Raw genomic sequence first — 27,468 nt, 5'->3', positions numbered from 1 at the left:
CTGTCGGGTAGTGTGACCGTTAAGCACAGTGTCACTGTCGGGTAGTGTGACCGCTAAGCACAGTGTCACTGTCGGGTAGTGTGACCGCTAAGCACAGTGTCACTGTCGGGTAGTGTGACCGCTAAGCTCAGTGACACTGTCAGGTAGTGTGACCGCTAAGCACAGTGTCACTGTCGGGTAGTGTGACCGCTAAGCACAGTGTCACTGTCGGGTAGTGTGACCGCTAAGCTCAGTGACACTGTCAGGTAGTGTGACCGCTAAGCACAGTGTCACTGTCGGGTAGTGTGACCGCTAAGCACAGTGTCACTGTCGGGTAGTGTGACCGCTAAGCACAGTGTCACTGTCGGGTAGTGTGACCGCTAAGCACAGTGTCACTGTCGGGTAGTGTGACCGCTAAGCACAGTGTCACTATAATAATAATAAGTTTTATTTCTATAGCGCCAACATATTCTGCAGCGCTTTACAATTCAGAGGGGACATGTACAGACAATATGAGACAATACAAAATAACAACATTAAGATACCAGGAGGAGTGAGGGACCTGCTCGTAAGCTACAGTCTATGAGGAAATAGGGGGGCACAAAAGGTGAATGGGGGGGAAGCTTGCCATATATGGTCCGGCCATCGACTTAATAGGGGATTCAAAACCAGCTGCATGAACCCGTCATTGGCCAGAATTTATACAGGTACAGAATGTACAAAAGTACATGAAGAGGAGGGAACCAGAAGATCCAGGGGACAAGAACTGAAAGTAATTTTTTGTTATGAAGGGCAGAAAGGGACTAGATTAGATCAGGGCAGTGAGGTGATCGGCTAGCCTAAAGAAATGCGTTTTTAGGGCCCGCTTAAAGGTGTGGATGTTGGGAATTAATCGGATTTCTCTTGGTAGTGTGTTCCAGAACATAGGTGCAGCTCGTAAGAAATCTTGAAGAAGGGAGTGGGAGGTTCAAATTGTTGAGGATGTCAGTCTTAAGTCATTAGCAGAGCGGAGGGCAGGGGTGGGGTGATAGGCAGAGATGAGGAGATGTAGGGGGGTGCAGAACTGTGGAGAGGACGGGTGGGGTGATAGACAGAGATGAGAGAGGAGATGTAGGGTGGTGCAGAACCATGGAGAGGATGGGTGGGGTGATAGAGATGAGGAGGAGATGTAGGGTGGTGCAGAACCGTGGAGAGGACGGGTGGGGTGATAGACAGAGATGAGAGAGGAGATGTAGGGTGGTGCGGAACCGTGGAGAGCTTTGTGAGTAAGAGTGATAAGTTTATGTTGGATTCTGTAGCGGATAGGCCCTGTCAGGTGGTGTGACCGCTAACAACAGTGTCACTGCCACGTAGTGTGACTGCTAAGCAAAATGTCACAGTAATGCAGTGTAACCATCAAACTAAGGCTATATTTTGGTTCATATGTAACCAGTAAGCTCAGCTCAACACTGATATGGTATCAATAAAGGGATATTTCCAACAATTGAAAGTTATTCTGTATTCTACTTATATAACTTAAAGGGAATCTGTCACCAAATTTTGCCGCCTAATCTGAGAGCAGCATAACGTAGGGGCAGATATCCCGATTCTAGCGATGTGTCACATAGTGGGCTGCTTAGTGTAGTTTTGATAAAATCACTGTTAATCAGCAGGAGATTATCATTACAGGACTACTTGGCGTGCTGCAGGTAGTCCAGCACATTGATGAGCTCTGTATAACTGCGAGATCTGCAGTAGAGAAAATAGTGACTTTATCAAAATGAGAGAAAACAGCTCAGTAAATGACACCTTGATGGAATCAGGGTCTCTGTCTCTACATTATGCTGCTCTCAGATGAGGGAGCAAAAACCTGGTGACACTTTAATGATCACTGCAGCTATAATTCATATGGGGCTCTGCAGAACCAGGCTCTTGGGATCCAGAGCCCCGTTTTGGGATTTCTGGGGGTCCAGTGGGTCAGACCCCAAGCAATCAGTAAGTTATTACCTGTCCAGCAGATAAGAGATAACGGTCAAATTTGGGAAAATCCCTTGAAGTTTATGTTGTCTGTAACCTCTACACTTCAAATAAATCTAATTGAGTTAACCCCTGCCGTTTGTGCCGTCACTGGACCCCCCTGGTACCAAAACCACATCTAGGGTTAGAGGGTCACACAAGTTCTGACCCACCTAAATGACTACAGATAAGACATGGTGAAACAGAGTTCTCTTTTCTTATCTTACATAGGACTGCAGGGACCATCTACCACTTTGCTGAATGTTTATTGGTTTTGTGCGGGTGACATTTCCCCTGCACTGTAAAGATGGTGGGGCTGGGCTGTATATTCACACTCAGCATTACAAAGGATAAAATCCCCTGTAACATTTGCAAGATAAATAGACATGCCAAGGATTTAAAATCTCCAGTGATATTATGGGATGTGATTTTCTGGATTATCTTCTCCGATTGCCTGAGAGGTCTCGTCTTCCAGAACCTGCTGCGTTCTGCTGTTTTCCTCTTGCCCGGGTATCATGTCCAGTCTCTCGCCCTCCCGACCGTCCATGTGATGCCTCAGGTTGTGTAGATGTCTTAGCTAAGTTCTTACTGTCCTTTCCCATTGTGGAGGATCGGGGGGAGCCGGTCGTCTCGATGATATGCTCTGCCATTTTGCCGCCAGTTCCTTTCCACTCTTGTAAAAAGTTTAGAATTTCTCCTGAAGGGCCGATGATCGTCAGCGATCTGGGGGCTGTATAAAATGAATAGATGTCACGTTTTAGTAAAAAGTTCTGTATTTCACTAATTTCTTCTTGCGATTTGGTCATCAACTCAATCTTGTCTGCTCGAAGGCGTTTATAATAATTGTCAAAAATTGATTGAATTTCATCACAAGCCATTGTAAAGACTTCTGGTTTCCCGGGTGGTCGTGGGGTGAGAGTGATGATGGTAAAGCCTTGTCTGTGTTCTTCATTTATATCAATATTGTACTGGGCTACAATCAAATCAATCATCTCTCGTTGGAACATTGTTACATATCTGTAGACGTCAGTGTCTACAGTGAAGCTGACCGGCTCCGAGACTTTCCGGACAAGTGTTGGCGATGGCGCTCCACGACCTGCTGCGTCTTGCTGTTTTCCTCTTGCCCGGGTATCATGTCCAGTCTCTCGCCCTCCCGACCGTCCATCTGATGCCCCGGGTTGTGTAGATGTCTTAACTAAGTTCTTACTGTTCGTCCCCATCATGGAGGGTCGGGGGGAGCCGGACTTTTCAATGTTATTCTCAGCCATTTTGCCGCCAGTTCCTTTCCACTCTTGTAAAAAGTTTAGAATTTCTCCTGAAGGGCCGATGATCGTCAGCGATCTGGGGGCTGTATGGAACGAGTAGATGTCACGTTTGAGTAAATAGTTCTGTATTTCAATCATTTCTTCTTTCAAGTCGGTCGTCAGCTCGATCTTGTCTGCTCGAAGGCGTTTATAATATTTGTGAAAAATTGATTGAACTTCATCACAAGCCATTGTAAAGACTTCTGGTTTCCCGGGTGGTCGTGGGGTGAGAGTGATGGTGGTGAAGCCTTCTCTGTTTTCTTCATTTATATTAATATTGTACTGGGTTAGAATCGAATCAATCATCTGTCGTTGGAACACTGTTACATATCTGTAGACGTCAGTGTCTACAGTGAAGCTGACCGGTTCCGAGACTTTCCGGATGTGTGTTGGTGATGGCGCTCCACGACCTGCTGCGTCTTGCTGTTTTCCTCTTGCCCGGGTATCATGTCCAGTCTCTCGCCCTCCCGACCGTCCATCTGATGCCCCGGGTTGTGTAGATGTCTTAACTAAGTTCTTACTGTTCGTCCCCATCATGGAGGGTCGGGGGGAGCCGGACTTTTCAATGTTATTCTCAGCCATTTTGCCGCCAGTTCCTTTCCACTCTTGTAAAAAGTTTAGAATTTCTCCTGAAGGGCCGATGATCGTCAGCGATCTGGGGGCTGTATGGAACGAGTAGATGTCACGTTTGAGTAAATGGTCCCTTATTTTGAAGATTTCTTCTTGCGAGTCGGTCGTCAACTCAATCTTGTCTTCTCGAAGGCGTTTATGATAATTGTCAAAAATTGTTTTAATTTCATCACAAGCCATTGTAAAGAGCTCTGGTTTCCCGGGTGGTCGTGGGGTGAGAGTGAGGGTGGTGAAGCCTTCATTGTGTTCTTCATTTATATCAATATTGTATTGGGTTAGAATCGAATCAATCATCTGTTGGTAGAACACGCTTACACATCTGTAGACGTCAGTGTCTACAGTGAAGCTGACCGGCTCCGAGAGTTTCCGGATGTGTGTTGGTGATGGCGCTCCACGACCTGCTGCGTCTCGCGGTTTTCCTCTGACCCAGGTATCATGTCCAGTCTCTTGTACTCCCGACCTTCCATCTGATGCCCCGGGTTGTGTAGATATCTTAGCTACGTTCTTACTCTCCGTCCCTATCATGGAGGATCGGGGGGGGCCGGACATCTCCATGTTATTCTCTGCCATTTTGCCTCTAGTTCCTTTCCACTTTTGTAAAAAGTTTAGAATTTCTTCTGAAGGGCCGATGATCGTCAGCGATCTGGGGGCTGTAAGGAACGAGAAGATGTCACGTTTGTGTAAATGGTCCTGTATTTTGGTGATTTCTTCTTTTGAGTTGGTCGTCAACTCAATGTTGTCTTCTCGAAGGCGTTTATAATAATTGTCAAAAATTGCCTGAATTTCATCACAAGCCTTTGTAAAGAGCTCTGTTTCCTCTGGTGGCCGTGGGGTGAGGGTGATGGTGGTGAAGCCTTCGTTGTGTTCTTCATTCATATCAACATTGTATTGTCTTAGAACTGAATTCATCACCTCTCGTTGGAACACTGTTACATATCTGCAGACCGCACCGTCTACAAGAAAGCTGACCGGCTCCGAGACTTTCCGGTCACGTGTTGGCGTCATCGCTCTGGCTTTTCTTGTAGGTGTCTCGCGAGGACTCGTCTTTGGAGAGGAATGTTGGGTCGGGCTCTTTGTATCTCTTGGGATATTATCTTGTGCCAAGTGTCCTCCTCCATAAGGCTGTTGTCTATTGAGATGGGATGATAATGATGATTTGCGTTCTGGGGTTGGGGGTACATTCTGGGGGGCTCTTGCACCCATCTCTTCTGATGACAGTTTTCTTCCTGTAGGTTGCAGTGATGACAATTGTTTCTCCATAGCTTCCTCTTTCTCGAGGATTTCATACAGATCCAGGCGACATCTTCCCAAATCACAGAAGTCGCCCTTGATGCTGAGCACTAAGCCTCTTTCTCGGTATATACGAAGCATGTGCCTCTCCAGGATCCTCTTTACCTCGGACACACTGCGGAAATGTGACAGGTCCAAGTTCGTCATAATCGGCATGGAGAACTGCAGAGAAAGAAAAGATGAAAAATAGTAGAGTGAATTGAAAGGGTTAAAGACGATCGGTTTTTTTTCAATTCCTGTTTACATTCAGAGGCTACAAAGTCTGATGACACGGCTGAAGGTTCATCACATTGTATAATTATATATCACATTCTGGATGCACAGCAAACAATTCAATTCATTGACCACAAGCAGATGTAGGGAATGGAGAGAAAAATCTACTTAGTTTACTGTGAAAATACAAATATCCAGGACAGAAGTAGTGAGATCAGAGGGGGCGCATATAGCGCTAGATGAGTGGGGTCTATACACCATTCCTCCAGCTTCATAAATGATCCAGAAACCATCAGATTCTGAGTATTGGGATCTACTGGACCATGCAGAGACTGACACTATATCTGTACGGTCTATAAAATTCACCTGTGAAGGAAATGATCAGTGATGGACACGTACCTGTGAGTTCGAGGATCGAGGATGCCGCACCTCCAGGGGGTGGCTGCGCCCCCGTATCATCAAATTGTGTTTTCTGCTCAAAATGCTCTTTGCCACTATAATAAAATAAGTGTTAGTATATACAACTGTGCAACTGAGAGGATACAGAAGTGTTACACATGGTGGATGGAAACAGCATTGAGATCTGTGTGTCTCTGTTGAGGATAAGAATTAAATAACCAAAAATACTCCAGCCATTTCATAGACTCAGGTATATAGTTTAGTAGATGTAAACTAACACATATTTATGAATGTTGTTGCTTCTTATTAATTATATATATATACTGCATATTTAGTGTTTGTTCCTTAATACACTATATATAAGCACATGTAATTTAAAGATGGCTGCCACATCCTGTCTACACCCAAGATGATGAACAAAGGAGAATTCCTAAAGTTTGGACTGACCAATCCAGCAGAGACTATGCAAATTCCTATACGTCCTGATTCCAGCCGACGATACTTGATTGGACTATACTTTATCTACACCCTTCACTTCTCCTGAACTGTAAAAAGTTTTGGGAACAATAAACGAGTAGTAGCTCTAGCGTCCGCCATGGAGAAAGTTCATAACTGATTCAGTGTCCGTTATTGTTCTTTCTCATGTGCACACATGACAATATAATTTGGACACGGCAGTCAGACCTTAAGAGATCCCTTGTAGTCTCACCTCAACATCTCCAACAGTAATATAGGCTGGATGTGAGGTGTGAGTGTCTCTCCCAGTAATATAGGCTGGATGTGAAGTGTGTGAGTTTCTCTCCCAGTAATATAGGCTAGAAGCAAGATGTGTATCTCTCCAAGTATTATAGGTTGTTTGCAAAGTGTGTCACTCTCAGTAATATAGGCTGGGTGTGAGGTCTGTGTCTCTCCCAGTAATATAGGCTGGATGTGAGCTCTGTGTGTGTCTCCCAGTAATATAGGCTGGATGTGAGGTCTGTGTGTCTCTCCCAGTAATATAGGCTGGATGTGAGGTCTGTGTGTCTCTCCCAGTAATATAGGCTGGATGTGAGGTCTGTGTGTCTCTCCCAGTAATATAGGCTGGATGTGAGGTCTGTGTGTCTCTCCCAGTAATATAGGCTGGATGTGAGCTCTGGGTGTTTCTCCCAGTAATATAGGCTGGATGTGAGGTGTGTGTGTCTCTCCCAGCAATATAGACTGGATGTGAGCTCTGGGTGTTTCTCCCAGTAATATAGGCTGGATGTGAGCTCTGTGTGTCTCTCCCAGTAATATAGGCTGGATGTGAGCTCTGGGTGTTTCTCCCAGTAATATAGGCTGGATGTGAGCTCTGTGTGTCTCTCCCAGTAATATAGGCTGGATGTGAGGTGTGTGTGTCTCCCCCTGTAATAGGCTAGAAGCAAGATGTGTATCTCTCCAAGTATTATAGGTTGTTTGCAAAGTGTGTCACTCTCAGTAATATAGGCTGGGTGTGAGGTCTGTGTCTCTCCCAGTAATATAGGCTGGATGTGAGGTCTGTGTGTCTCTCCCAGTAATATAGGCTGGATGTGAGCTCTGGGTGTTTCTCCCAGTAATATAGGCTGGATGTGAGGTCTGTGTGTCTCTCCCAGTAATATAGGCTGGATGTGAGCTCTGTGTGTCTCCCAGTAATATAGGCTGGATGTGTGGTCTGTGTGTCTCTCCCAGTAATATAGGCTGGATGTGAGCTCTGGGTGTTTCTCCCAGTAATATAGGCTGGATGTGAGGTCTGTGTGTCTCTCCCAGTAATATAGGCTGGATGTGAGCTCTGTGTGTCTCTCCCAGTAATACAGGCTGGATGTGAGGTCTGTGTGTCTCCCCCTGTAATATCGGCTGGATGTGAGCTCTAAGAGTCTCTCCCAGTAATATAGGCTGAATGTGAGGTCTGTGTGTCTCTCCCAGTAATATAGGCTGGATGTGAGGTCTGTGTCTCTCCCAGTAATATAGGCTGGATTTGAGCTCTGTGTGTCTCTCCCAGTAATATAGGCTGGATGTGAGGTCTGTGTGTCTCTCCCAGTAATATAGGCTGGATGTGAGCTCTGGGTGTTTCTCCCAGTAATATAGGCTGGATGTGAGCGCTGGGTGTCTCTCCCAGTAATACAGGCTGGATGTGAGGTCTGTGTGTCTCTCCCAGTAATATAGGCTGGATGTGAGCTCTGGGTGTTTCTCCCAGTAATATAGGCTGGATGTGAGGTCTATGTATCTCTCCCAGTAATATAGGCTGGATGTGAGCTCTGTGTGTCTCTCCCAGTAATACAGGTTGGATGTGAGGTATGTATGTCTCTCCCAGTAATATAGGCTGGATGTGAGCTCTGAGTCTCTCTCCCAGTAATATAGGCTGGATGTGAGCTCTGTGTGTCTCTCCCAGTAATACAGGCTGGATGTGAGGTCTGTGTGTCTCCTCCTGTAATATAGGCTGGATGTGAGCTCTATGTGTCTCTCCCAGTAATATAGGCTGGATGTGAGGTCTGTGTGTCTCTCCCAGTAATATAGGCTGGATGTGAGGTCTGTGTATCTCTCCCAGTAATATAGGCTGGATGTGAGGTCTGTGTGTCTCTCCAGTAATATAGGCTGGATGTGAGGTCTGTGTGTCTCTCCCAGTAATATAGGCTGGATGTGAGCTCTGTGTGTCTCTCCCTTTAATATTGGCTGGATGTGAGTTCTGTGTGTCTCTCCCAGTAATATAGGCTGGATGTGAGCTCTCTGTGTCTCTCCAGTAATATAGGCTGGATGTGAGCTCTGGGTGTTTCTCCCAGTAATATAGGCTGGATGTGAGGTCTGTGTATCTCTATTTGTTAACTCATATACTATAAAGTTGGGTTGATGTGTAAATTGTAAAGTGAACAAAGATGCAATGGTTTAGAAATCTCTTATAGCTGTATTTTATGCATAGCAGAACATAGATAAGAGAGCAGAAGTTTCATTTGGAAAAAAAATCTCATTTAGAAACTGATTAAGAGGGTCAACTCCCCCTCCTGGCAGCACTTGTGGCTCTCCTCCTCCCCCTCCTGGCAGCACTTGTGGCTCTCCTCCTCCCCCTCCTGGCAGCACTACTGGCTCTCCTCCTCCTACTCCTGGCAGCACTACTGGCTCTCCTCCTCCCTCCCTATTGGTCTATGGAGATTAACATCATGGATATTGTGAGGGGTCTGAGGACGGACAAGCTCATGTCTTCCAGTAAAACTGGAAATGATTGGATTCTTACTGGACCATGGGTTACATCAGACTGGACACCCCTGGTACAAAATACAAGGTCTATGTGGACTCGTGTGCTAGGAAAAAGGAAAGAAGTGATGAAATAAATGACAGCCACGCGTTTCGGGGCCATGAACTGCATAGGCGCTTCCTTTCTGTGCATCCATCTCCCCATTTCTTACAGCTGTGTCCCAGGATCTTATATAACATCAGAGCAATCAGAACAGAATCAGTCACCTTTTTCGTCTTTGAACTCCAGTAAGGCCACGCCAGCCTTCTCCGTGGGGTAATGAGCGATGACTTCGCCGTTGCCGCCATTTTGGACTTTTAGGAAGTGTATTAACAGCTTATCTCTGATGAGATCATCGTCATCGTACTGGTGATGGGGGAGCCCACTCACTTCTACAACTCGTCCTTCAGCCATGAAAACAGCGGGTGGCACCGGGTCTAATCCAAAAAGAGATCAATCCCAGCGAGGACCAGAACACCTAGAGGAGTAAATGACAAGATTTAAAGGGAAGCTCCACCACAGGGTGACATATCAGACAGGACCGGCACCAGGGACCTGTTACCTGACAACTCTCTTTTGGGCCCCCCACAAATACACTCCCCTGATGATTCCTCAGTATTGAGGAAGAAACGCGTCGGTGTATTGTGGTTACAACCCTTGGGTCCTGTAAGGCCGGAGCTGGGCACGGGACATGATGGGGGCAGTAGTCAGCTGGAATACCTTATTAACCAGCGACACTACGAGAATCGCGACACAACATCATATCAGGGCGAGAGCACGGCCATTACTGAGAACTTACATATGTATTTTGGACTTGTTGCCAGTGGTTATGGCCGATATGTCTCTTTGACCCGTCTCCCTGTATGTGGCCTAATACCTCTATTTTCCCAGGATCTAATTATAATAATTTCTCTCTTGGGCTGCAAGATCATTATATACAGTGGGTACGGAAAGTATTCACACCCCTTTAACTTTTTCACACTTTGTTTCATTGCAGCCATTTGGTAACTTCTCATTAATGTGCACTCTGCCCTCATCCCCCATCTTGACAGAAAAAAACCCCAGAAATATAGAAATGTTTTCAAATTTATTAAACAAGAAAAACTGAAATATCACATGGTCATAAGTATTCACACCCTTTGCTCAGACCCTCATATGTAAGTCACATGCTGTCCATTTCCTTGTGATCCTCCTGGAGACGGTTCTCCCCCTTCATTGGAGTCCAGCTGGAAAGGCGCACACCTGTCTATATAAGGCTACATGCGCACGCTGCTTTTTTTGCTGCTTTTTTGGCTGCAGTTTTGTCAGCAGAACTTTCTGACATTTGACTTCCCAGCAAAGTCTATGAGAAGTCAGATTTGTCATGCGCACGTTGCAGTTTATTTGTCAGCGTTTTTTTTGTCAAAAGTTTGTGACAAAAAAAATGCAGCATGTTCATTCTTCCTGCGTTTTTGTCAACATTTGTCACCCATTGAAATCAATGAGGGCATCAAAAACGCAGGAAAAAATGCATGCTAATCAAAAGTGGTGCATTTTACCTGCCTTTTACCTGCGTTTTTGCTAGCAAAAACGCAGGTGATTTGTCAGGAAGTGAGGTCAAGCAAGTGGTCCCGTCCCGTCCTCCATGTGTTCCCCGAAGTACCGCTGTCCCCAGGGGAGATGATGTGGAGGACGGGACTATCAGCGGCGGCAGCGAGAGGGGGATGGACATTGGCAGCTGAAAACATTGATTTTTATCTCTCTCTGCTGCCGCCGCTGATAGTCCCGTCCTCCACGTGTTCCCCGAAGTACCACTGTCCCCAGCGTGCACGCACAGGGGAGATGATGTGGAGGACGGGACTATCAGCGGCAGCGAGAGGGAAAAATCAATGTTTTCAGCTGCCAACGTCCATCCCCCTCTCGCTGCCGCCGCCGCTGATAGTCCCGTCCTCCACGTGTTCCCCGACGTACCGCTGTCCCCAGCGTGTACGCACAGGGGAGATGATGGACCCCTCTCACCGCCGCCGCCGCTGAAAGTCCCGGGCTCCACGCTCCTGACGGCTCCACGCTCCTGACGGCTCCACGCTCCTGACGGCTCCACGCTCCTGACGGCTCCACGCTCCTGCCGGCTCCACGCTCCTGCCGGCTCCACGCTGTAGCGCGATCAGCTGAGCTGTCACTGAGGTTACTCGCGGCCACCGCTGGATTCAGCGGTGGCCGCGGGTAACCTCGGTGACAGCTCAGGCTGATCGCGCGGCTGTCTCCATTAGCTGCATGGAGGTGACCGGAGCGGCGGTGTCTGCTGCTTCTCCGGTCACCTGCATGCAGCACAGCTGGATGCGACGCTGGAGCATGCTGGATTACGCCGGACATGGAGGGTTTGTCGGGGTTAATAAATTGGTAATGAGGGAATGTGTTTGTGTTTTTTATTTCTAATAAATGATTTTGTGTGTGTTTATTTACTGTAATTTACAGATTAATCATGGAGGGTGTCACATAGACGCCTGACATGATTAATCTAGGACTTATTGGCAGCTATGGGCTGCCAATAACTCCTTATTACCCCGATTTGCCAACGCACCAGGGCAAATCGGGAAGAGCCGGGTACAGTCCCAGAACTGTCGCATATAATGGATGCGGCCATTCTGGGCGGCTGCTGACTGATATTGTTAGGCTGGGGGGCTCCCCATAACGTGGGGCTCCCCATCCTGAGAATACCAGCCTTCAGCCGTATGGCTTTATCTGGCTGGCATTAAAATTGGGGGGGACCGCACGCCGGTTTTTTTTAATTATTTATTTATTTCTAATTTTTTTTTTTTCAATTCAACAAGCTTTATGGGCTTGTTTGAACTGAAAAATACATGAAACAATTGTTGACAAAACTGCAGCCAAAAACGCACCAAAAAAGCACCTACATTTCTTGTGACATTTCCAGGCTCTCTCTGACAAGGTGCAGTTTTGGCTGCATTTTGTGAACACGAAAAAGAAGCAGCGTGCGCATGTAGCATAACACCTCACAGCTCACACTGCTTGTCACACCAAAGGAGAATCATGAGGTCAAAGGAACTGCCCAAGGAGCTCAGAGACAGAATTGTTGCAAGGCACAGATCTGGCCAAGGTTGCAAAACAATTTCTGCAGTACTCAAGGTGCCTAAGAGCACAGTGGCCTCCATAATCCTTACATGGAAGAAGTTTGGGACCAGCAGAACTCTTCCCTAGACCCGGCCGTCCAGCCAAACTGAGCAATCGTGGGAGAAGAGGCTTGGGGAGAGAGGTAAGAAGAACCCCAAGATCACTGCGGCTGAGCTCCAGAGATGCAGTAGGGAGATGGGAGAAAGTCCCACAAGGTCACCTATCACTGCAGCCTCCACCAGTCCGGCCTTTATGGCAGAGTGGCCCGACAGAAGCTTCTCCTCAGTGTAAGGCTACTTTCACACTTGCGTTGAACGGTATCCGTTGCATTGCGTTGTGTGACGGATGCAACGGATGTGTTGCATATAGTGACACAACGGATGCAACGGATGCTGCAAAACAACGCAATTCGTTTTGATTTTTTTTTTTTTTTTTTCCCGGTTTTACCAGCGGCAGACTATAGTGAACGATCAGCTGATCGTTCCCTGCAGCCGGCCGCTGGGTGATCAGCTGATTGCTCCCAGTAGCCGGCCGCCGGGTGATCAGCTGATCGCTCCCGGCCGCCGGGTGATCAGCTGATCGCTCCCGGCCGCCGGGTGATCAGCTGATCGCTCCCTGCAGCCGGGTGATCAGCTGATCGCTCCCTGCAGCCGGCTGCCGGGTGATCAGCTGATCGCTCCCGGCCGCCGGGTGATCAGCTGATCGCTCCCGGCCGCCGGGTGATCAGCTGATCGCTCCCGGCCGCCGGGTGATCAGCTGATCGCTCCCTGCAGCCGGCCGCCGGGTGATCAGCTGATCGCTCCCTGCAGCCGGCCGCCGGGTGATCAGCTGATCGCTCCCTGCAGCCGGCCGCCGGGTGATCAGCTGATCGCTCCCGGCTGCCGGGTGATCAGCTGATCGCTCCCTGCAGCCGGCTGCCGGGTGATCAGCTGATCGCTCCCGGCCGCCGGGTGATCAGCTGATCGCTCCCGGCCGCCGGGTGATCAGCTGATCGCTCCCGGCCGCCGGGTGATCAGCTGATCGCTCCCTGCAGCCGGCCGCCGGGTGATCAGCTGATCGCTCCCTGCAGCCGGCCGCCGGGTGATCAGCTGATCGCTCCCTGCAGCCGGCCGCCGGGTGATCAGCTGATCGCTCCCTGCAGCCGGCCGCCGGGTGATCAGCTGATCGCTCCCTGCAGCCGGCCGCCGGGTGATCAGCTGATCGCTGTCACTTGCCGGCGCCCGGGCATGCCGGCGGGCGGGCGCTCAGCTGAGCGCTGTGACTTGCCGGCGGCCGGGCATGCTGGTGGCCGGTCATTCAGCTGAGCGCTGTCGCTTGCCGACGGCCGGGCGCTCAGCTGAACGTTCGGCCACCGCGAGCCAAAATAAAGTTTGATTTAAAAAAAAAAAAAAAAAAAAAGAGCATGCGCAGTGAAATCCAGAGGATTCCGCTGCTCAAAATAACGTTACATGCTGCGTTCCTCCCGCTGGGCGGAAGCAACGGAGCGTCGCCCAGCGGAAGCAACGCAGCTCCTTTTGGTACAATCCGTCAACCATACAAGTCTATGGGAAACAGCGGAATCCGTTAACGGATTCCGCTGTTTCCCAAAAGGGCGGATTGTAACGGAAGGAAAATAACGCAAGTGTGAAAGTACCCTTAGGCTATGTGCGCACTAGAGATGTGAAGTTTCTCGAGAAAATCTTCTCGAGAAACTTCTGGGAGTGAAAGATTTGCTGACCTCCGGAAAAAATCCGCGGCAAAACCGCATGCGGATTTGCCGCGGATTAGCCGCGGATTTACCGCGGATTTGCCGCGATTTTGCCGCGATTTTCCCGCGGGTGGTTCCCTGCGGATTTTTGCAGTCTGTACTGCAGAAATCCGCGGGATACCTGCGGATTTAATGGACATGTTCATTTTCTCAAGAAACTTTCTCGAGAAACTTTTCTCAAGAAACTTTCTTGAGAAAAATCCGCACCAGTGCGCACAGCTTTTTTTTTTTCTCATAGAATTTCATGGGAAATGTCTGCACAAAGATTGCAGACATTTCTCAAGAAATTTCCGCGGCAAATCCGCGGGTAAATCCGCGGGTATTTTGCTCTAGTGCGCACATAGCCTAAGACATACACCGTGTGCAGAATTATTAGGCAAGTTGTATTTTAGAGGATTTGTTTTATTATTGATCAACAACTATGTTCTCAATGAACCCAAAAGACTCATAAATATCAAAGCTTAATATTTTTGGCAGTTGGAGGGGTTTTTAGATTTGGCTTCTTAGGAGGATCTGTTTGTGCAGGTCACTATTACTGTGCAGAATTATTAGGCAACTTAATAACAACCAAATCTATTCCCATCTCACTTGTTTATTTTCTCCAGGTAAACCAATATAACTGCACAAAATGTAGAAATAAACATTTCTGACATGCAAAAACAAATCCCAAAACATTAGTGACCAATATCGCCCCCTTTCTTTCTGATGACCCTCAGCAGCGACCATCCATAGATTCTGTCATTGCTTGATCTGTTTACGCTCAGCATTGCGTGCAGCAGCCACCACAGCCTCCAGACACCACAGCCTGCAGCCACCACAGCCTCCAGACACCACAGCCTCCAGACACCACAGCCTCCAGACACCACAGCCTCCAGACACCACAGCCTCCAGACACCACAGCCTCCAGACACCACAGCCTCCAGACACCACAGCCTCCAGACACCACAGCCTCCAGACACTGTTCAGAGAGGTGTACTGTTTTCCCTCCCTGTAGATCTCACATTTTATAAGGGACCGCAGGTTCTCTATGGGGTTCAGATCAGGTGAACAAGGGCGCCATGTCATTATTTTTTCATCTTTTAGACCTTTACTGGCCAGCCACGCTGTGGAGTAGTTGGATGCATGTGATGGAGCATTGTCCTGCATGAAAATCATGTTTTTCTTGAACGATAGCGACTTCTTCCTGTACCACTGCTTGAAGAACTTGTCTTCCAGAAACTGGCAGTAGGTCTGGGAGTTGAGCTTCCTCCATCCTCAACCCGAAAAGGTCCCACAAGTTGATCTTTGCTGACCCCAGCCCATGCCAGTGCCCACCTCCACCTTGCTGGCGTCTGAGTCGGAGTGGAGCTCTCTACCCTTTACTGATCTAGTCTCTGGCCCATCCATCTGCCCATCAAGAGTCACTCTCATTTCATCAGTCCATAAAACCTGGGAAAAATCAGTCTTCAGATATTTCTTGGCCCAGTCTTGAGGTTTTATCTTCTGTTTCTTGGTCAGAGGTGGTGGTTTTCAGCCTTCCTTACCTTGGCCTGTCCCTGAGTATGGCACACCTTGTGCTTTTTGATACTCCAGTAACATTGCAGCTGTGAAATATGGACAAACTGGTGGCAAATGGCATCTTGGCAGCTTCACGCTTGATTTTCCTCAATTCATGGGCAGTTATTTTGCGCCTTTTTAGCCCAGCACGCTTCTTGCGACCCTGTTGGCTATTTGCCATGAAACACTTGATTGTTCGGTGATCACGCTTCAAACGTTTGGCAATTTCAAGAATGCTGCGTCCCTCTGCAAGACATCGCACAATATGGACTTTTCAGAGCCCGTCACATCTCTCTTCTGACCCATTTTCCAAAGGAAAGGAAGTTGCCTAATAATGAAGCCCCCATTATATAGGGTGTTGATGTCATTACACCGCACCCCTCCTCATTACAGAGATGCACAGCACCGGATTTACTTAACTGGTAGTTGGCTCTCAGCCTATACAGCTTGGAGTAGGACGACATGTATAACAAGTATCATGGGATCAAAATACTCATTTGCCTAATAATTCTGCACATGGTGTATGAAAGACCGTATAGAGTTTGCAAAAAAACACATGAAGGACGCCCAGACTATGAGAAATAAGATTCTCTGGTCTGATGAGACAAAGATACAACTTTTTGGTGATAATTCTAAGCGGTATGTGTGGAAAAAAACAGGCACTGCTCATCACCTGCCCAATACAGTCCCCACAGTGAGACATGGTGGAGGCAGCATCATGCTATGGGGCAGGGACAGGACAACTGGTGGCAATAGAAGGAAACATGAATGCAGCCAAGTACAGAGATATTCTGGAAGAAAACCTCTTCCAGAGTGCTCTGGACCTCAGACTTGGCTGAAGGTTCACTTTCGAACAAGACAATGACCCTAAGCACACAGCTAAAATAACAAAGGAGTGGCTTCAGAACAACTCTGTGACCATTCTTGACCGGCCCAGCCAGAGCCCTGACCTAAACCCAATTGAGCATATCTGAAGAGACCTGAAAATGGCGTACACCAACGTTCACCATCCAACCTGACGGAACTGGAGAGGATCTGCAAGGAAGAATGGCCGAGGATCCCCAAATCCAGTATCCCAAGAAGACTCATGGCTGTACTAGCTCAAAAGGGAGGGCGCCTCTACTCAATACTGAGCAAAGGGGCTGAATACTTATCACCATGTGATATTTCAGTTTTTCTTGTTTAATAAATTTGCAAAAATTTCTACATTTCTGTTTTTTTCCATCAAAATGGGGGATGGGCGCAGAGTGTACATTAATGAGAAAAAATGTACCAAATAGCTGCAATGAAACAAAGAGTGAAAAAGGGGTCTGAATACTTTCCGTACCCACTGTACCATTACTATATTCTAGAGATTAGATATTGACACAAACCAGTTCATATTCAACTTGTGCTGTATATTATATAGAGAGACTGACAGTGCAGGGAGAGCTGAATACATACAGACTGACAGTGCAGGCATACCTGTATACATACAGACTGACAGTGCAGGCATACCTGTATACATACAGACTGACAGTGCAGGGAGAGCTGAATACATACAGACTGACAGTGCAGGGAGAGCTGTATACATACAGACTGACAGTGCAGGGAGAGCTGTATACATACAGACTGACAGTGCAGGGAGAGCTGTATACATACAGACTGACAGTGCAGGCATACCTGTATACATACAGACTGACAGTGCAGGGAGAGCTGTATACATACAGACTGACAGTGCAGGGAGAGCTGTATATATAGAGACTGACAGTGCAAGCATACCTGTATACATACAGACTGACAGTGCAGGGAGAGCTGTATACATACAGACTGACAGTGCAGGGAGAGCTGTATACATACAGACTGACAGTGCAGGGAGAGCTGTATACATACAGACTGGCAGTGCAGGGAGAGCTGTATACATACAGACTGACAGTGCAGGGAGAGCTGTATACATACAGACTGACAGTGCAGGGAGAGCTGTATACATACAGACTGACAGTGCAGGGAGAGCTGTATACATACAGACTGACAGTGCAGGGAGAGCTGTATACATACAGACTGACAGTGCAGGGAGAGCTGTATACATACAGACTGACAGTGCAGGGAGAGCTGTATACATACAGACTGACAGTGCAGGGAGAGCTGTATACATACAGACTGACAGTGCAGGGAGAGCTGAATACATACAGACTGGCAGTGCAGGGAGAGCTGTATACATACAGACTGACAGTGCAGGCATACCTGTATACATACAGACTGACAGTGCAGGCATACCTGTATACATACAGACTGACAGTGCAGGCATACCTGTATACATACAGACTGACAGTGCAGGCATACCTGTATACATACAGACTGACAGTGCAGGGAGAGCTGAATACATACAGACTGACAGTGCAGGGAGAGCTGTATACATACAGACTGACAGTGCAGGGAGAGCTGTATACATACAGACTGACAGTGCAGGGAGAGCTGTATACATACAGACTGACAGTGCAGGCATACCTGTATACATACAGACTGACAGTGCAGGGAGAGCTGTATACATACAGACTGACAGTGCAGGGAGAGCTGTATATATAGAGACTGACAGTGCAAGCATACCTGTATACATACAGACTGACAGTGCAGGGAGAGCTGTATACATACAGACTGACAGTGCAGGGAGAGCTGTATACATACAGACTGACAGTGCAGGGAGAGCTGTATACATACAGACTGGCAGTGCAGGGAGAGCTGTATACATACAGACTGACAGTGCAGGGAGAGCTGTATACATACAGACTGACAGTGCAGGGAGAGCTGTATACATACAGACTGACAGTGCAGGGAGAGCTGTATACATACAGACTGACAGTGCAGGGAGAGCTGTATACATACAGACTGACAGTGCAGGGAGAGCTGTATACATACAGACTGACAGTGCATGGAGAGCTGTATACATACAGACTGACAGTGCAGGGAGAGCTGTATACATACAGACTGACAGTGCAGGGAGAGCTGAATACATACAGACTGGCAGTGCAGGGAGAGCTGTATACATACAGACTGACAGTGCAGGCATACCTGTATACATACAGACTGACAGTGCAGGCATACCTGTATACATACAGACTGACAGTGCAGGCATACCTGTATACATACAGACTGACAGTGCAGGCATACCTGTATACATACAGACTGACAGTGCAGGGAGAGCTGTATATATAGAGACTAGCAGTGCAGGGACAGCTGTATACATACAGACTGACAGTGCAGGGAGGGAGAGCTGTATATATAGAGACTGACAGTGCAGGGAGAGCTGTATACATACAGACTGGCAGTGCAGGGAGAGCTGTATACATACAGACTGGCAGTGCAGGGAGAGCTGTATACATACAGACTGGCAGTGCAGGGAGAGCTGAATACATACAGACTGACAGTGCAGGGAGAGCTATATATATAGAGACTGACAGTGCAAGCATACCTGTATACATACAGACTGACAGTGCAGGGAGAGCTGTATACATACAGACTGACAGTGCAGGGAGAGCTGTATACATACAGACTGACAGTGCAGGGAGAGCTGAATACATAAAGACTGACAGTGCAGGGAGAGCTGAATACATACAGACTGGCAGTGCAGGGAGAGCTGAATACATACAGACTGACAGTGCAGGGAGAGCTGAATACATACAGACTGGCAGTGCAGGGAGAGCTGAATACATACAGACTGGCAGTGCAGGGAGAGCTGAATACATACAGACTGACAGTGCAGGGAGAGCTGAATACATACAGACTGGCAGTGCAGGGAGAGCTGAATACATACAGACTGACAGTGCAGGGAGAGCTGTATACATACAGACTGATAGTGCAGGGAGATCTGTACAGATATAGAGAGAGAAAGGCTGCACACCAGTGACAGTGCAAGAGGAATAAATGTAAAGCAGAAACTGCTGTGTGAATATTGGCATGAAAAATACAATAGCTATATGTGAGAATGAAAATATGACAATGGAATCTGCATAACTGCCAGACCACCCACATGAGAGAGGCCAGACCCCCACATGAGAGCAGCCAGACCTTCAACATGAGAACGGCCAGACCCCCCACATGAGAGCAGCCAGACCCCACAGCATGAGAGAGGCCAGACCCCCACATAAGAGCGGCCAGACCCCCCACATGAGAGCAGCCAGACCTTCAACATGAGAGCGGCCAGACCCCCCACATGAGAGCGGCCAGACCCCCCACATGAGAGCGGCCAGACCCCCCACATGAGAGCGGCCAGACCCCCCACATGAGAGCGGCCAGACCCCACCACATGAGAGCGGCCAGACCCCACCACATGAGAGAGGCCAGACCCCACCACATGAGAGAGGCCAGACCCCACCACATGAGAGCGGCCAGACCCCACCACATGAGAGCGGCCAGACCCCCACATAAGAGCGGCCAGACCCCCCACATGAGAGCAGCCAGACCCCCCACATGAGAGCGGCCAGACCCCCCCACATGAGAGCGGCCAGACCCCCCCACATGAGAGCGGCCAGACCCCCTACATGAGAGCGGCCAGACCCCCTACATGAGAGCGGCCAGACCCCCCCACATGAGAGCAGCCAGACCCCCCACATGAGAGCGACCAGACCCCCTACATGAGAGCGGCCAGACCCCCCACATGAGAGCGGCCAGACCCCCCACATGAGAGCGGCCAGACCCCCTACATGAGAGCGGCCAGACCCCCCCCACATGAGAGCAGCCAGACCCCCCACATGAGAGCGGCCAGACCCCCTACATGAGAGCGACCAGACCCCCTACATGAGAGCGGCCAGACCCCCTACATGAGAGCAGCCAGACCCCCTACATGAGAGCGGCCAGACCCCCTACATGAGAGCGGCCAGACCCCCTACATGAGAGCGGCCAGACCCCCTACATGAGAGCGGCCAGACCCCCTACATGACAGCGGCCAGACCCTCCACATGACAGCGGCCAGACCCTCCACATGAGAGCGGCCAGACCCCCTACATGACAGCGGCCAGACCCCCCCACATGAGAGCGGCCAGACCCCCTACATGAGAGCGGCCAGACCCCCTACATGACAGCGGCCAGACCCCCCCACATGAGAGCGGCCAGACCCTCCCACATGACAGCGGCCAGACCCCCCCACATGAGAGCGGCCAGACCCTCCACATGACAGCAGCCAGACCCCCTACATGAGAGCGGCCAGACCCTCCCACATGACAGCGGCCAGACCCCCCCACATGAGAGCGGCCAGACCCTCCCACATGACAGCGGCCAGACCCCCCCACATGAGAGCGGCCAGACCCCCCCACATGAGAGCGGCCAGACCCCCTACATGAGAGCGGCCAGACCCCCTACATGAGAGCGGCCAGACCCCCCCACATGAGAGCAGCCAGACCCCCCACATGAGAGCGACCAGACCCCCTACATGAGAGCGGCCAGACCCCCCACATGAGAGCGGCCAGACCCCCCACATGAGAGCGGCCAGACCCCCTACATGAGAGCGGCCAGACCCCCCCCACATGAGAGCAGCCAGACCCCCCACATGAGAGCGGCCAGACCCCCTACATGAGAGCGACCAGACCCCCTACATGAGAGCGGCCAGACCCCCTACATGAGAGCAGCCAGACCCCCTACATGAGAGCGGCCAGACCCCCTACATGAGAGCGGCCAGACCCCCTACATGAGAGCAGCCAGACCCCCCACATGAGAGCGGCCAGACCCCCTACATGAGAGCGGCCAGACCCCCTACATGACAGCGGCCAGACCCTCCACATGACAGCGGCCAGACCCTCCACATGACAGCGGCCAGACCCTCCACATGAGAGCGGCCAGACCCCCTACATGACAGCGGCCAGACCCCCTACATGAGAGCGGCCAGACCCCCTACATGAGAGCGGCCAGACCCCCTACATGAGAGCGGCCAGACCCCCTACATGACAGCGGCCAGACCCTCCACATGACAGCGGCCAGACCCTCCACATGAGAGCGGCCAGACCCTCCACATGAGAGCGGCCAGACCCCCTACATGACAGCGGCCAGACCCCCCCACATGAGAGCGGCCAGACCCCCCCACATGAGAGCGGCCCGGCCTCCTCATTTGTGAACTTCCCGACCCTACGCACACACCTGAAACCTATCCCACCCCCGCACCTGACAGCTGCACGACCCCAAACCTCCCCCATTAACCGACCCCAGCACCCTCCCCCTCACCTCAGCGCTGCTCCCGGGCGTGCAGTTTCCCGGGCAACAAGACCCTCCACAGCACAGACGGGACTTCTGCCGCCAAGAAGTGAAAGTGAAAGTTACCCGGGTCTCCTCCTACTTACAACTGACTGCAGAGCCCGCCCCTATGTACAGGGCACTATATACTGTACAGCGCACTATATACAGTCTGTACAGGACACTATATACTGTACAGGACACTATATACTGTACAGGGCACTATATACTGTACAGGACACTATATACTGTACAGGCACTATATACTGTACAGCGCACTATATACAGTCTGTACAGGACACTATATACTGTACAGGGCACTATATACTGTACAGGACACTATATACTGTACAGGGCACTATATACTGTACAGGCACTATATACTGTACAGCGCACTATATACAGTCTGTACAGGACACTATATACTGTACAGGGCACTATATACTGTACAGGACACTATATACTGTACAGGGCACTATATACTGTACAGCGCACTATATACAGTCTGTACAGGACACTATATACTGTACAGGACACTATATACTGTACAGCGCACTATATACAGTCTGTACAGGACACTATATACTGTACAGGGCACTATATACTGTACAGCGCACTATATACAGTCTGTACAGGACACTATATACTGTACAGGGCACTATATACTGTACAGCGCACTATATACAGTCTGTACAGGACACTATATACTGTACAGGACACTATATACTGTACAGGGCACTATATACTGTACAGCGCACTATATACAGTCTGTACAGGACACTATATACTGTACAGGACACTATATACTGTACAGGGCACTATATACTATACAGCGCACTATATACAGTCTGTACAGGACACTATATACTGTACAGGACACTATATACTGTACAGGGCACTATATACTGTACAGCGCACTATATACAGTCTGTACAGGACACTATATACTGTACAGGACACTATATACTGTACAGGGCACTATATACTGTACAGCGCACTATATACAGTCTGTACAGGACACTATATACTGTACAGGACACTATATACTGTACAGGACACTATATACTGTACAGGGCACTATATACTGTACAGCGCACTATATACAGTCTGTACAGGACACTATATACTGTAAAGGACACTATATACTGTACAGGGCACTATATACTGTACAGCGCACTATATACAGTCTGTACAGGACACTATATACTGTACAGGACACTATATACTGTACAGGGCACCAGGGCTGTGGAGTCGGTAAGCCAAACCTTCGACTCCGACTCCGACTCCTCAAATTCTCTTGCACCGACTCCGACTCCGGCTCCGACTCCGGCTCCGACTCCTACATATATTGCTTATAGTTAGGTGAAAAATTTATTGTAGTACATGAATATGTGTATGTGAACATCAGACATTTAATAATTTTTATGATACAATAATCAAGATATTTGGATAGAACATAAAATATATTTATTGGAATACAACTTTAGAACACAAACTGTAATAAATTGTAAATATGTAATACACTATGTAATATACAGTAGATTACATATATATCTTGTGTGTGTGTATATACACTGTATATATATATATATATATATATTATATATATTACATATTTACAATTTATTAGTTTTTTTGTGTTCTAAAGTTGTATTCCAATAAATATTTTATGTTCTATCCAAATATCTTGATTATTGTATCATAAAAACAATTAAATGTCTGATGTTCACATTGTACTACAATAAATTTTTCACTTAAATATAAGCATTATACTAAATGTTGTTATTTAGTAAAATATTCAGCACATTCTGCATTGCACTCCTGTCCCCAATTTATTATATATTTTAGGAGTCGGAGTCGGTGCATTTTATACCGACTCCGACTCCGACTCCGACTCCACCAAAATGAGCTCCGACTCCGACTCCGACTCCACGACTCCGACTCCGACTCCACAGCCCTGCAGGGCACTATATACTGTACAGGGCACTATATACTGTACAGCGCACTATATACAGTCTGTAAGGGACACTATATATACTGTACAGGACACTACTACACAGGACACTATATACTGTACAGGGCACTACTACACAGGACACTATATACTGTATAGGGCACTATATACTGTACAGGACACTACTACACAGGATACTATTACACAGGACACAATATATTATACAAGAGGACACCATATACTGTGCAGGGCACTATATACTATACAAAACACAGGCATTATATACTGTACATAACGCCATATACTGTATAGGGCAGTGTATGTATATGTATATATATATATATATATATATATATACACACACACTGTACAGGACTTGGTATACTATACAGGACACAGGCACTATATACTGTACAGGACTCTATATACTGTACAGGACATGGATACTATATACTGTACATGATGCCATCTACTGTATATGGCAGTATATACTGTACGTGATGCTATATACTGTACAGGGCACTATATACTATATATGGCACAGGCACAATATACTGTACAGGACATGGGCAATATATACTGTACATGATGCCATATATTGTACAACACACTATATACTGTATATGATGCTATATACTGTACAGAACACTATATACTGTATATGATGCTACGGTATATACTGTACAGGACACTATATACTGTATATGATGCTATATACTGTACAGGACACTATATACTGTATATGATGCTATATACTGTACAGGACACTATATACTGTATATGATGCTACGGTATATACTGTACAGGACACTATATACTGTATATGATGCTACAGTATATACTGTACAGGACACTATATACTGTATATGATGCTATATACTGTACAGGACACTATATACTGTATATGATGCTATATACTGTACAGGACACTATATACTGTATATGATGCTATATACTGTACAGGACACTATATACTGTATATGATGCTACGGTATATACTGTACAGGACACTATATACTGTATATGATGCTACGGTATATACTGTACAGGACACTATATGATGCTATATACTGTACAGGACACTATATACTGTATATGATGCTATATACTGTACAGGACACTATATACTGTATATGATGCTGTATACTGTACAGGACACTATATACTGTACACTATATACGGCTCCCTACAGTTTGACCTGTTTCCGGTCATGTTCTGGTCATACAGTGACTTATAGCAGAGGTGTTATATTTATAGAGACCCCGTGTACAGACCGAGCTCCCATTGATCCCATCATCTGGGCATGGCATCCGGCATTACCCGTGTCACGGTTGTTAGCAGGACGGCTCCTTCAGGTCTCTGAGGTCCTAATGTTGTTAGGTTTACTGATACTGTATTTCCAGTGTAAGGTTGGGGGTCTCGGAGGAGGGGGGGGTAGCGGGCACGAGCCTTTACCCCGTCACTAAGATGCACGACGCTTTTAGGGTAAATCAATATATCTGTTTCCATCCATCATAAATCGGCTTATTTTTTCCTGTTTTACTTTCTCCTCCGCTTTACAAGCTGACGATTTCTTTACGTTCACCTCGGCCTCATCCACACGGTGCATTCAAAGTTATCACTTACATTCCTAAGAATTGTGCACATTATCACTATTGAAGGTGTTTTTCTCTTTATTATTGATGAACGGGACCCGAACTTGACCCCAGAAAACGAACCCCATACAAGTCAATGGGGAGCCCAAGTTCAGAGCTGTAAAATGGTCACAGTAGCTCTAGGGGGGCTACAAATGGAAGTCAAATGGTAGTAAGTGCAGAATAGTTATACATACCGTGTTTCCCAGAGGATCACACTGCAGTCAGTCTCATCCGGGCCCGCTCATTAACGTTCATCAATATTCACTGCTTCCCCCGCCCACTCTCTGTGCAAGTGTCTGTGATTGGTTGCAGACTGCTCTACATACCCCCCCACCCCTTATCTGTGATTGGTTGCAGACTGCTCTACATACCCCCCCACCCCTTATCTGTGATTGGTTGCAGTTTGCTGTATGGTAGTGTAAAAGGAAATAAATCATTTAAAAATATGACGAGGGCTCCTGCCCTATTTTTATAGCCAGCGCAGGTAAAACAGACAGCAGCAGACTGCAGCCCCAACCTGTGAGCTATACTGTGGCTGGATAGCAAAACAATTAAAAAAACCCCAACTTTAAACAGGTGTAGGATACCCCCATTTTTGATATCCAGACGCGGTAAAGCAGACAGGTGAGGCATGGTATTATCAGGATGGGATGCCCCATGGATATTGCCCCCCTCCCTAGCCAAAAAATACCAGCCCACAGCTGCCCAGAATTGTTGCAGCAATTAGATGCGACAATTCCAGGATTTACCCAGCTCATCTTGATTGCCCTGATGTTGTGGTAAGCAGGGTAATATAAGAGGTTAATGACAACTGTGATTTGTCAAAAATCCCAGCTGCCACTAAGCCCTGGATTAGTAATGGGAGGAATCTGAGACCCTTCCATTACTAATCCTGTAAGTGAAAACAAATAAACACAAAACACTGAGGAAAAAAATCCTGTATTTGAAATAAAATACACACGCCATCTTTCATCCCTTTATTAATCCCAAAAGCGCCCTTGTGGATCTGACCTAATCCATACAAAGTCCCACGACGATCCTAGCTCTGCTACATATTGAAGTCGCAGCGCATAGGCACATTAGAGAACATGACTGCCCACTGCGGGTTCATGCAGGCACTGACTGAGCCACAGCAGTGAGCGATAACGTCACTGAGTTTACCTGCGGTCACAGCTAGAGGTTCCTTCGGTCCCCCACTTGTCACCGCAGGGAAACTAACCTCAGGTGAACTCATTGAGTTCAATGAGACCTGCGTTTTTTTTCGCCAAGAGATGCAGTTGGTGCTAGAATTTATACACCAAATTCCAGCTCCAAATCTGCAACTTCTGGCAAAACCCCCCCAAAAACGCATCAAATTGTAATGTGGTTTTGATGCTTTTTTTGCATCTCCTGGCAGAAAACCGCTCCTAAACGGCGCTTTTTTTTGCAAGGAGATGCAGATTTGCTGTTAAAATTTATACACCAAATTCCTGCAACAAAGCTGCATCTGCTGGCAAAAAACCCGCATATAAACGCAATACAGTTTTGATGCATTTTTTTTTTTGCCAAGAGATGCAGATTTGGTGCAGGAATGTCTGCAACTATACTCATTGTGCACACATTGCCTAATCCAGTATTCCGGGATAGAGTTCATCTGAGGTCAGTGCACCTGAGGTCACAGTTACAGCCCTATGGGAACCTCCAGCTGTGACCTCATCTCTCACAGCTGTGGCTCAGTGAGTATGTCTCTGACAGTCGCCATGGGGAGTCATGTTTTCTAATTTGACAGCGTACTACAACCTCAGATATATCAGAGCCGGGATCATCGTGGGACCTTGTGTGGATTACTTTGGGTCTGCAGGGATGTTTTGGGGTTAATAATTTGGTGAAAGGGAGGTGTTAAAAAAAATTAAAGATAAAAAGGATTTTTAACTGTGTTTGTGTTTATTTCTTTTGATTTAAAGGATTAGTAATGGGGGATCATAGCCCTATCCATTACTAATCTAGGTGTTGATGGCAGCTGAGATTTTTTTGACAAATTACAGCTGTCATTAATCCCTTATATTACCTCAATTGCTAATGCACCAAGGTAATCGGGATGCAAACCCCTGGAATGGTCACATCTGATGGATGCAACAATTTTGAGCTACTAATTTTTAGGCCACTAACCATGGGCCTCCTCAGCCTGAGAATACCAGCCCCCAGCTGTCGGCTTTCATCTTGGCTGTATTTCAAAACTGAGGGGACTGCAAGTTCTTTCTTTTTGAATTTAAATA

The 27,468-nt window shown here is 47.7% G+C and overlaps 1 protein-coding gene across 1 annotated transcript; it reads right to left on the bottom strand.

Annotated features, from left to right (window-relative positions):
* Window positions 1-437: 437 nt before the first annotated feature.
* Window positions 438-21,707, bottom strand: LOC142243678 (uncharacterized). Its single transcript, XM_075315826.1, has 4 exons — window positions 21,614-21,707; window positions 9,258-9,508; window positions 5,811-5,905; window positions 438-5,360 (listed from the first exon to the last, which is right to left on the bottom strand). The coding sequence occupies exons 2-4, from the start codon at window positions 9,442-9,444 to the stop codon at window positions 2,412-2,414; spliced, it is 3,231 nt and encodes a 1,076-aa protein (XP_075171941.1). The 5' UTR covers window positions 9,445-9,508; window positions 21,614-21,707; the 3' UTR covers window positions 438-2,411.
* Window positions 21,708-27,468: the final 5,761 nt, after the last annotated feature.

Source organism: Anomaloglossus baeobatrachus, chromosome 6 (genome assembly GCF_048569485.1).
Source record: "Anomaloglossus baeobatrachus isolate aAnoBae1 chromosome 6, aAnoBae1.hap1, whole genome shotgun sequence".
NCBI classification, from domain to species: domain Eukaryota; kingdom Metazoa; phylum Chordata; class Amphibia; order Anura; family Aromobatidae; genus Anomaloglossus; species Anomaloglossus baeobatrachus.
The sequence above is the reverse complement of the archived record's forward strand: the minus strand, read 5'-3'. Positions and strand labels throughout refer to the sequence as shown.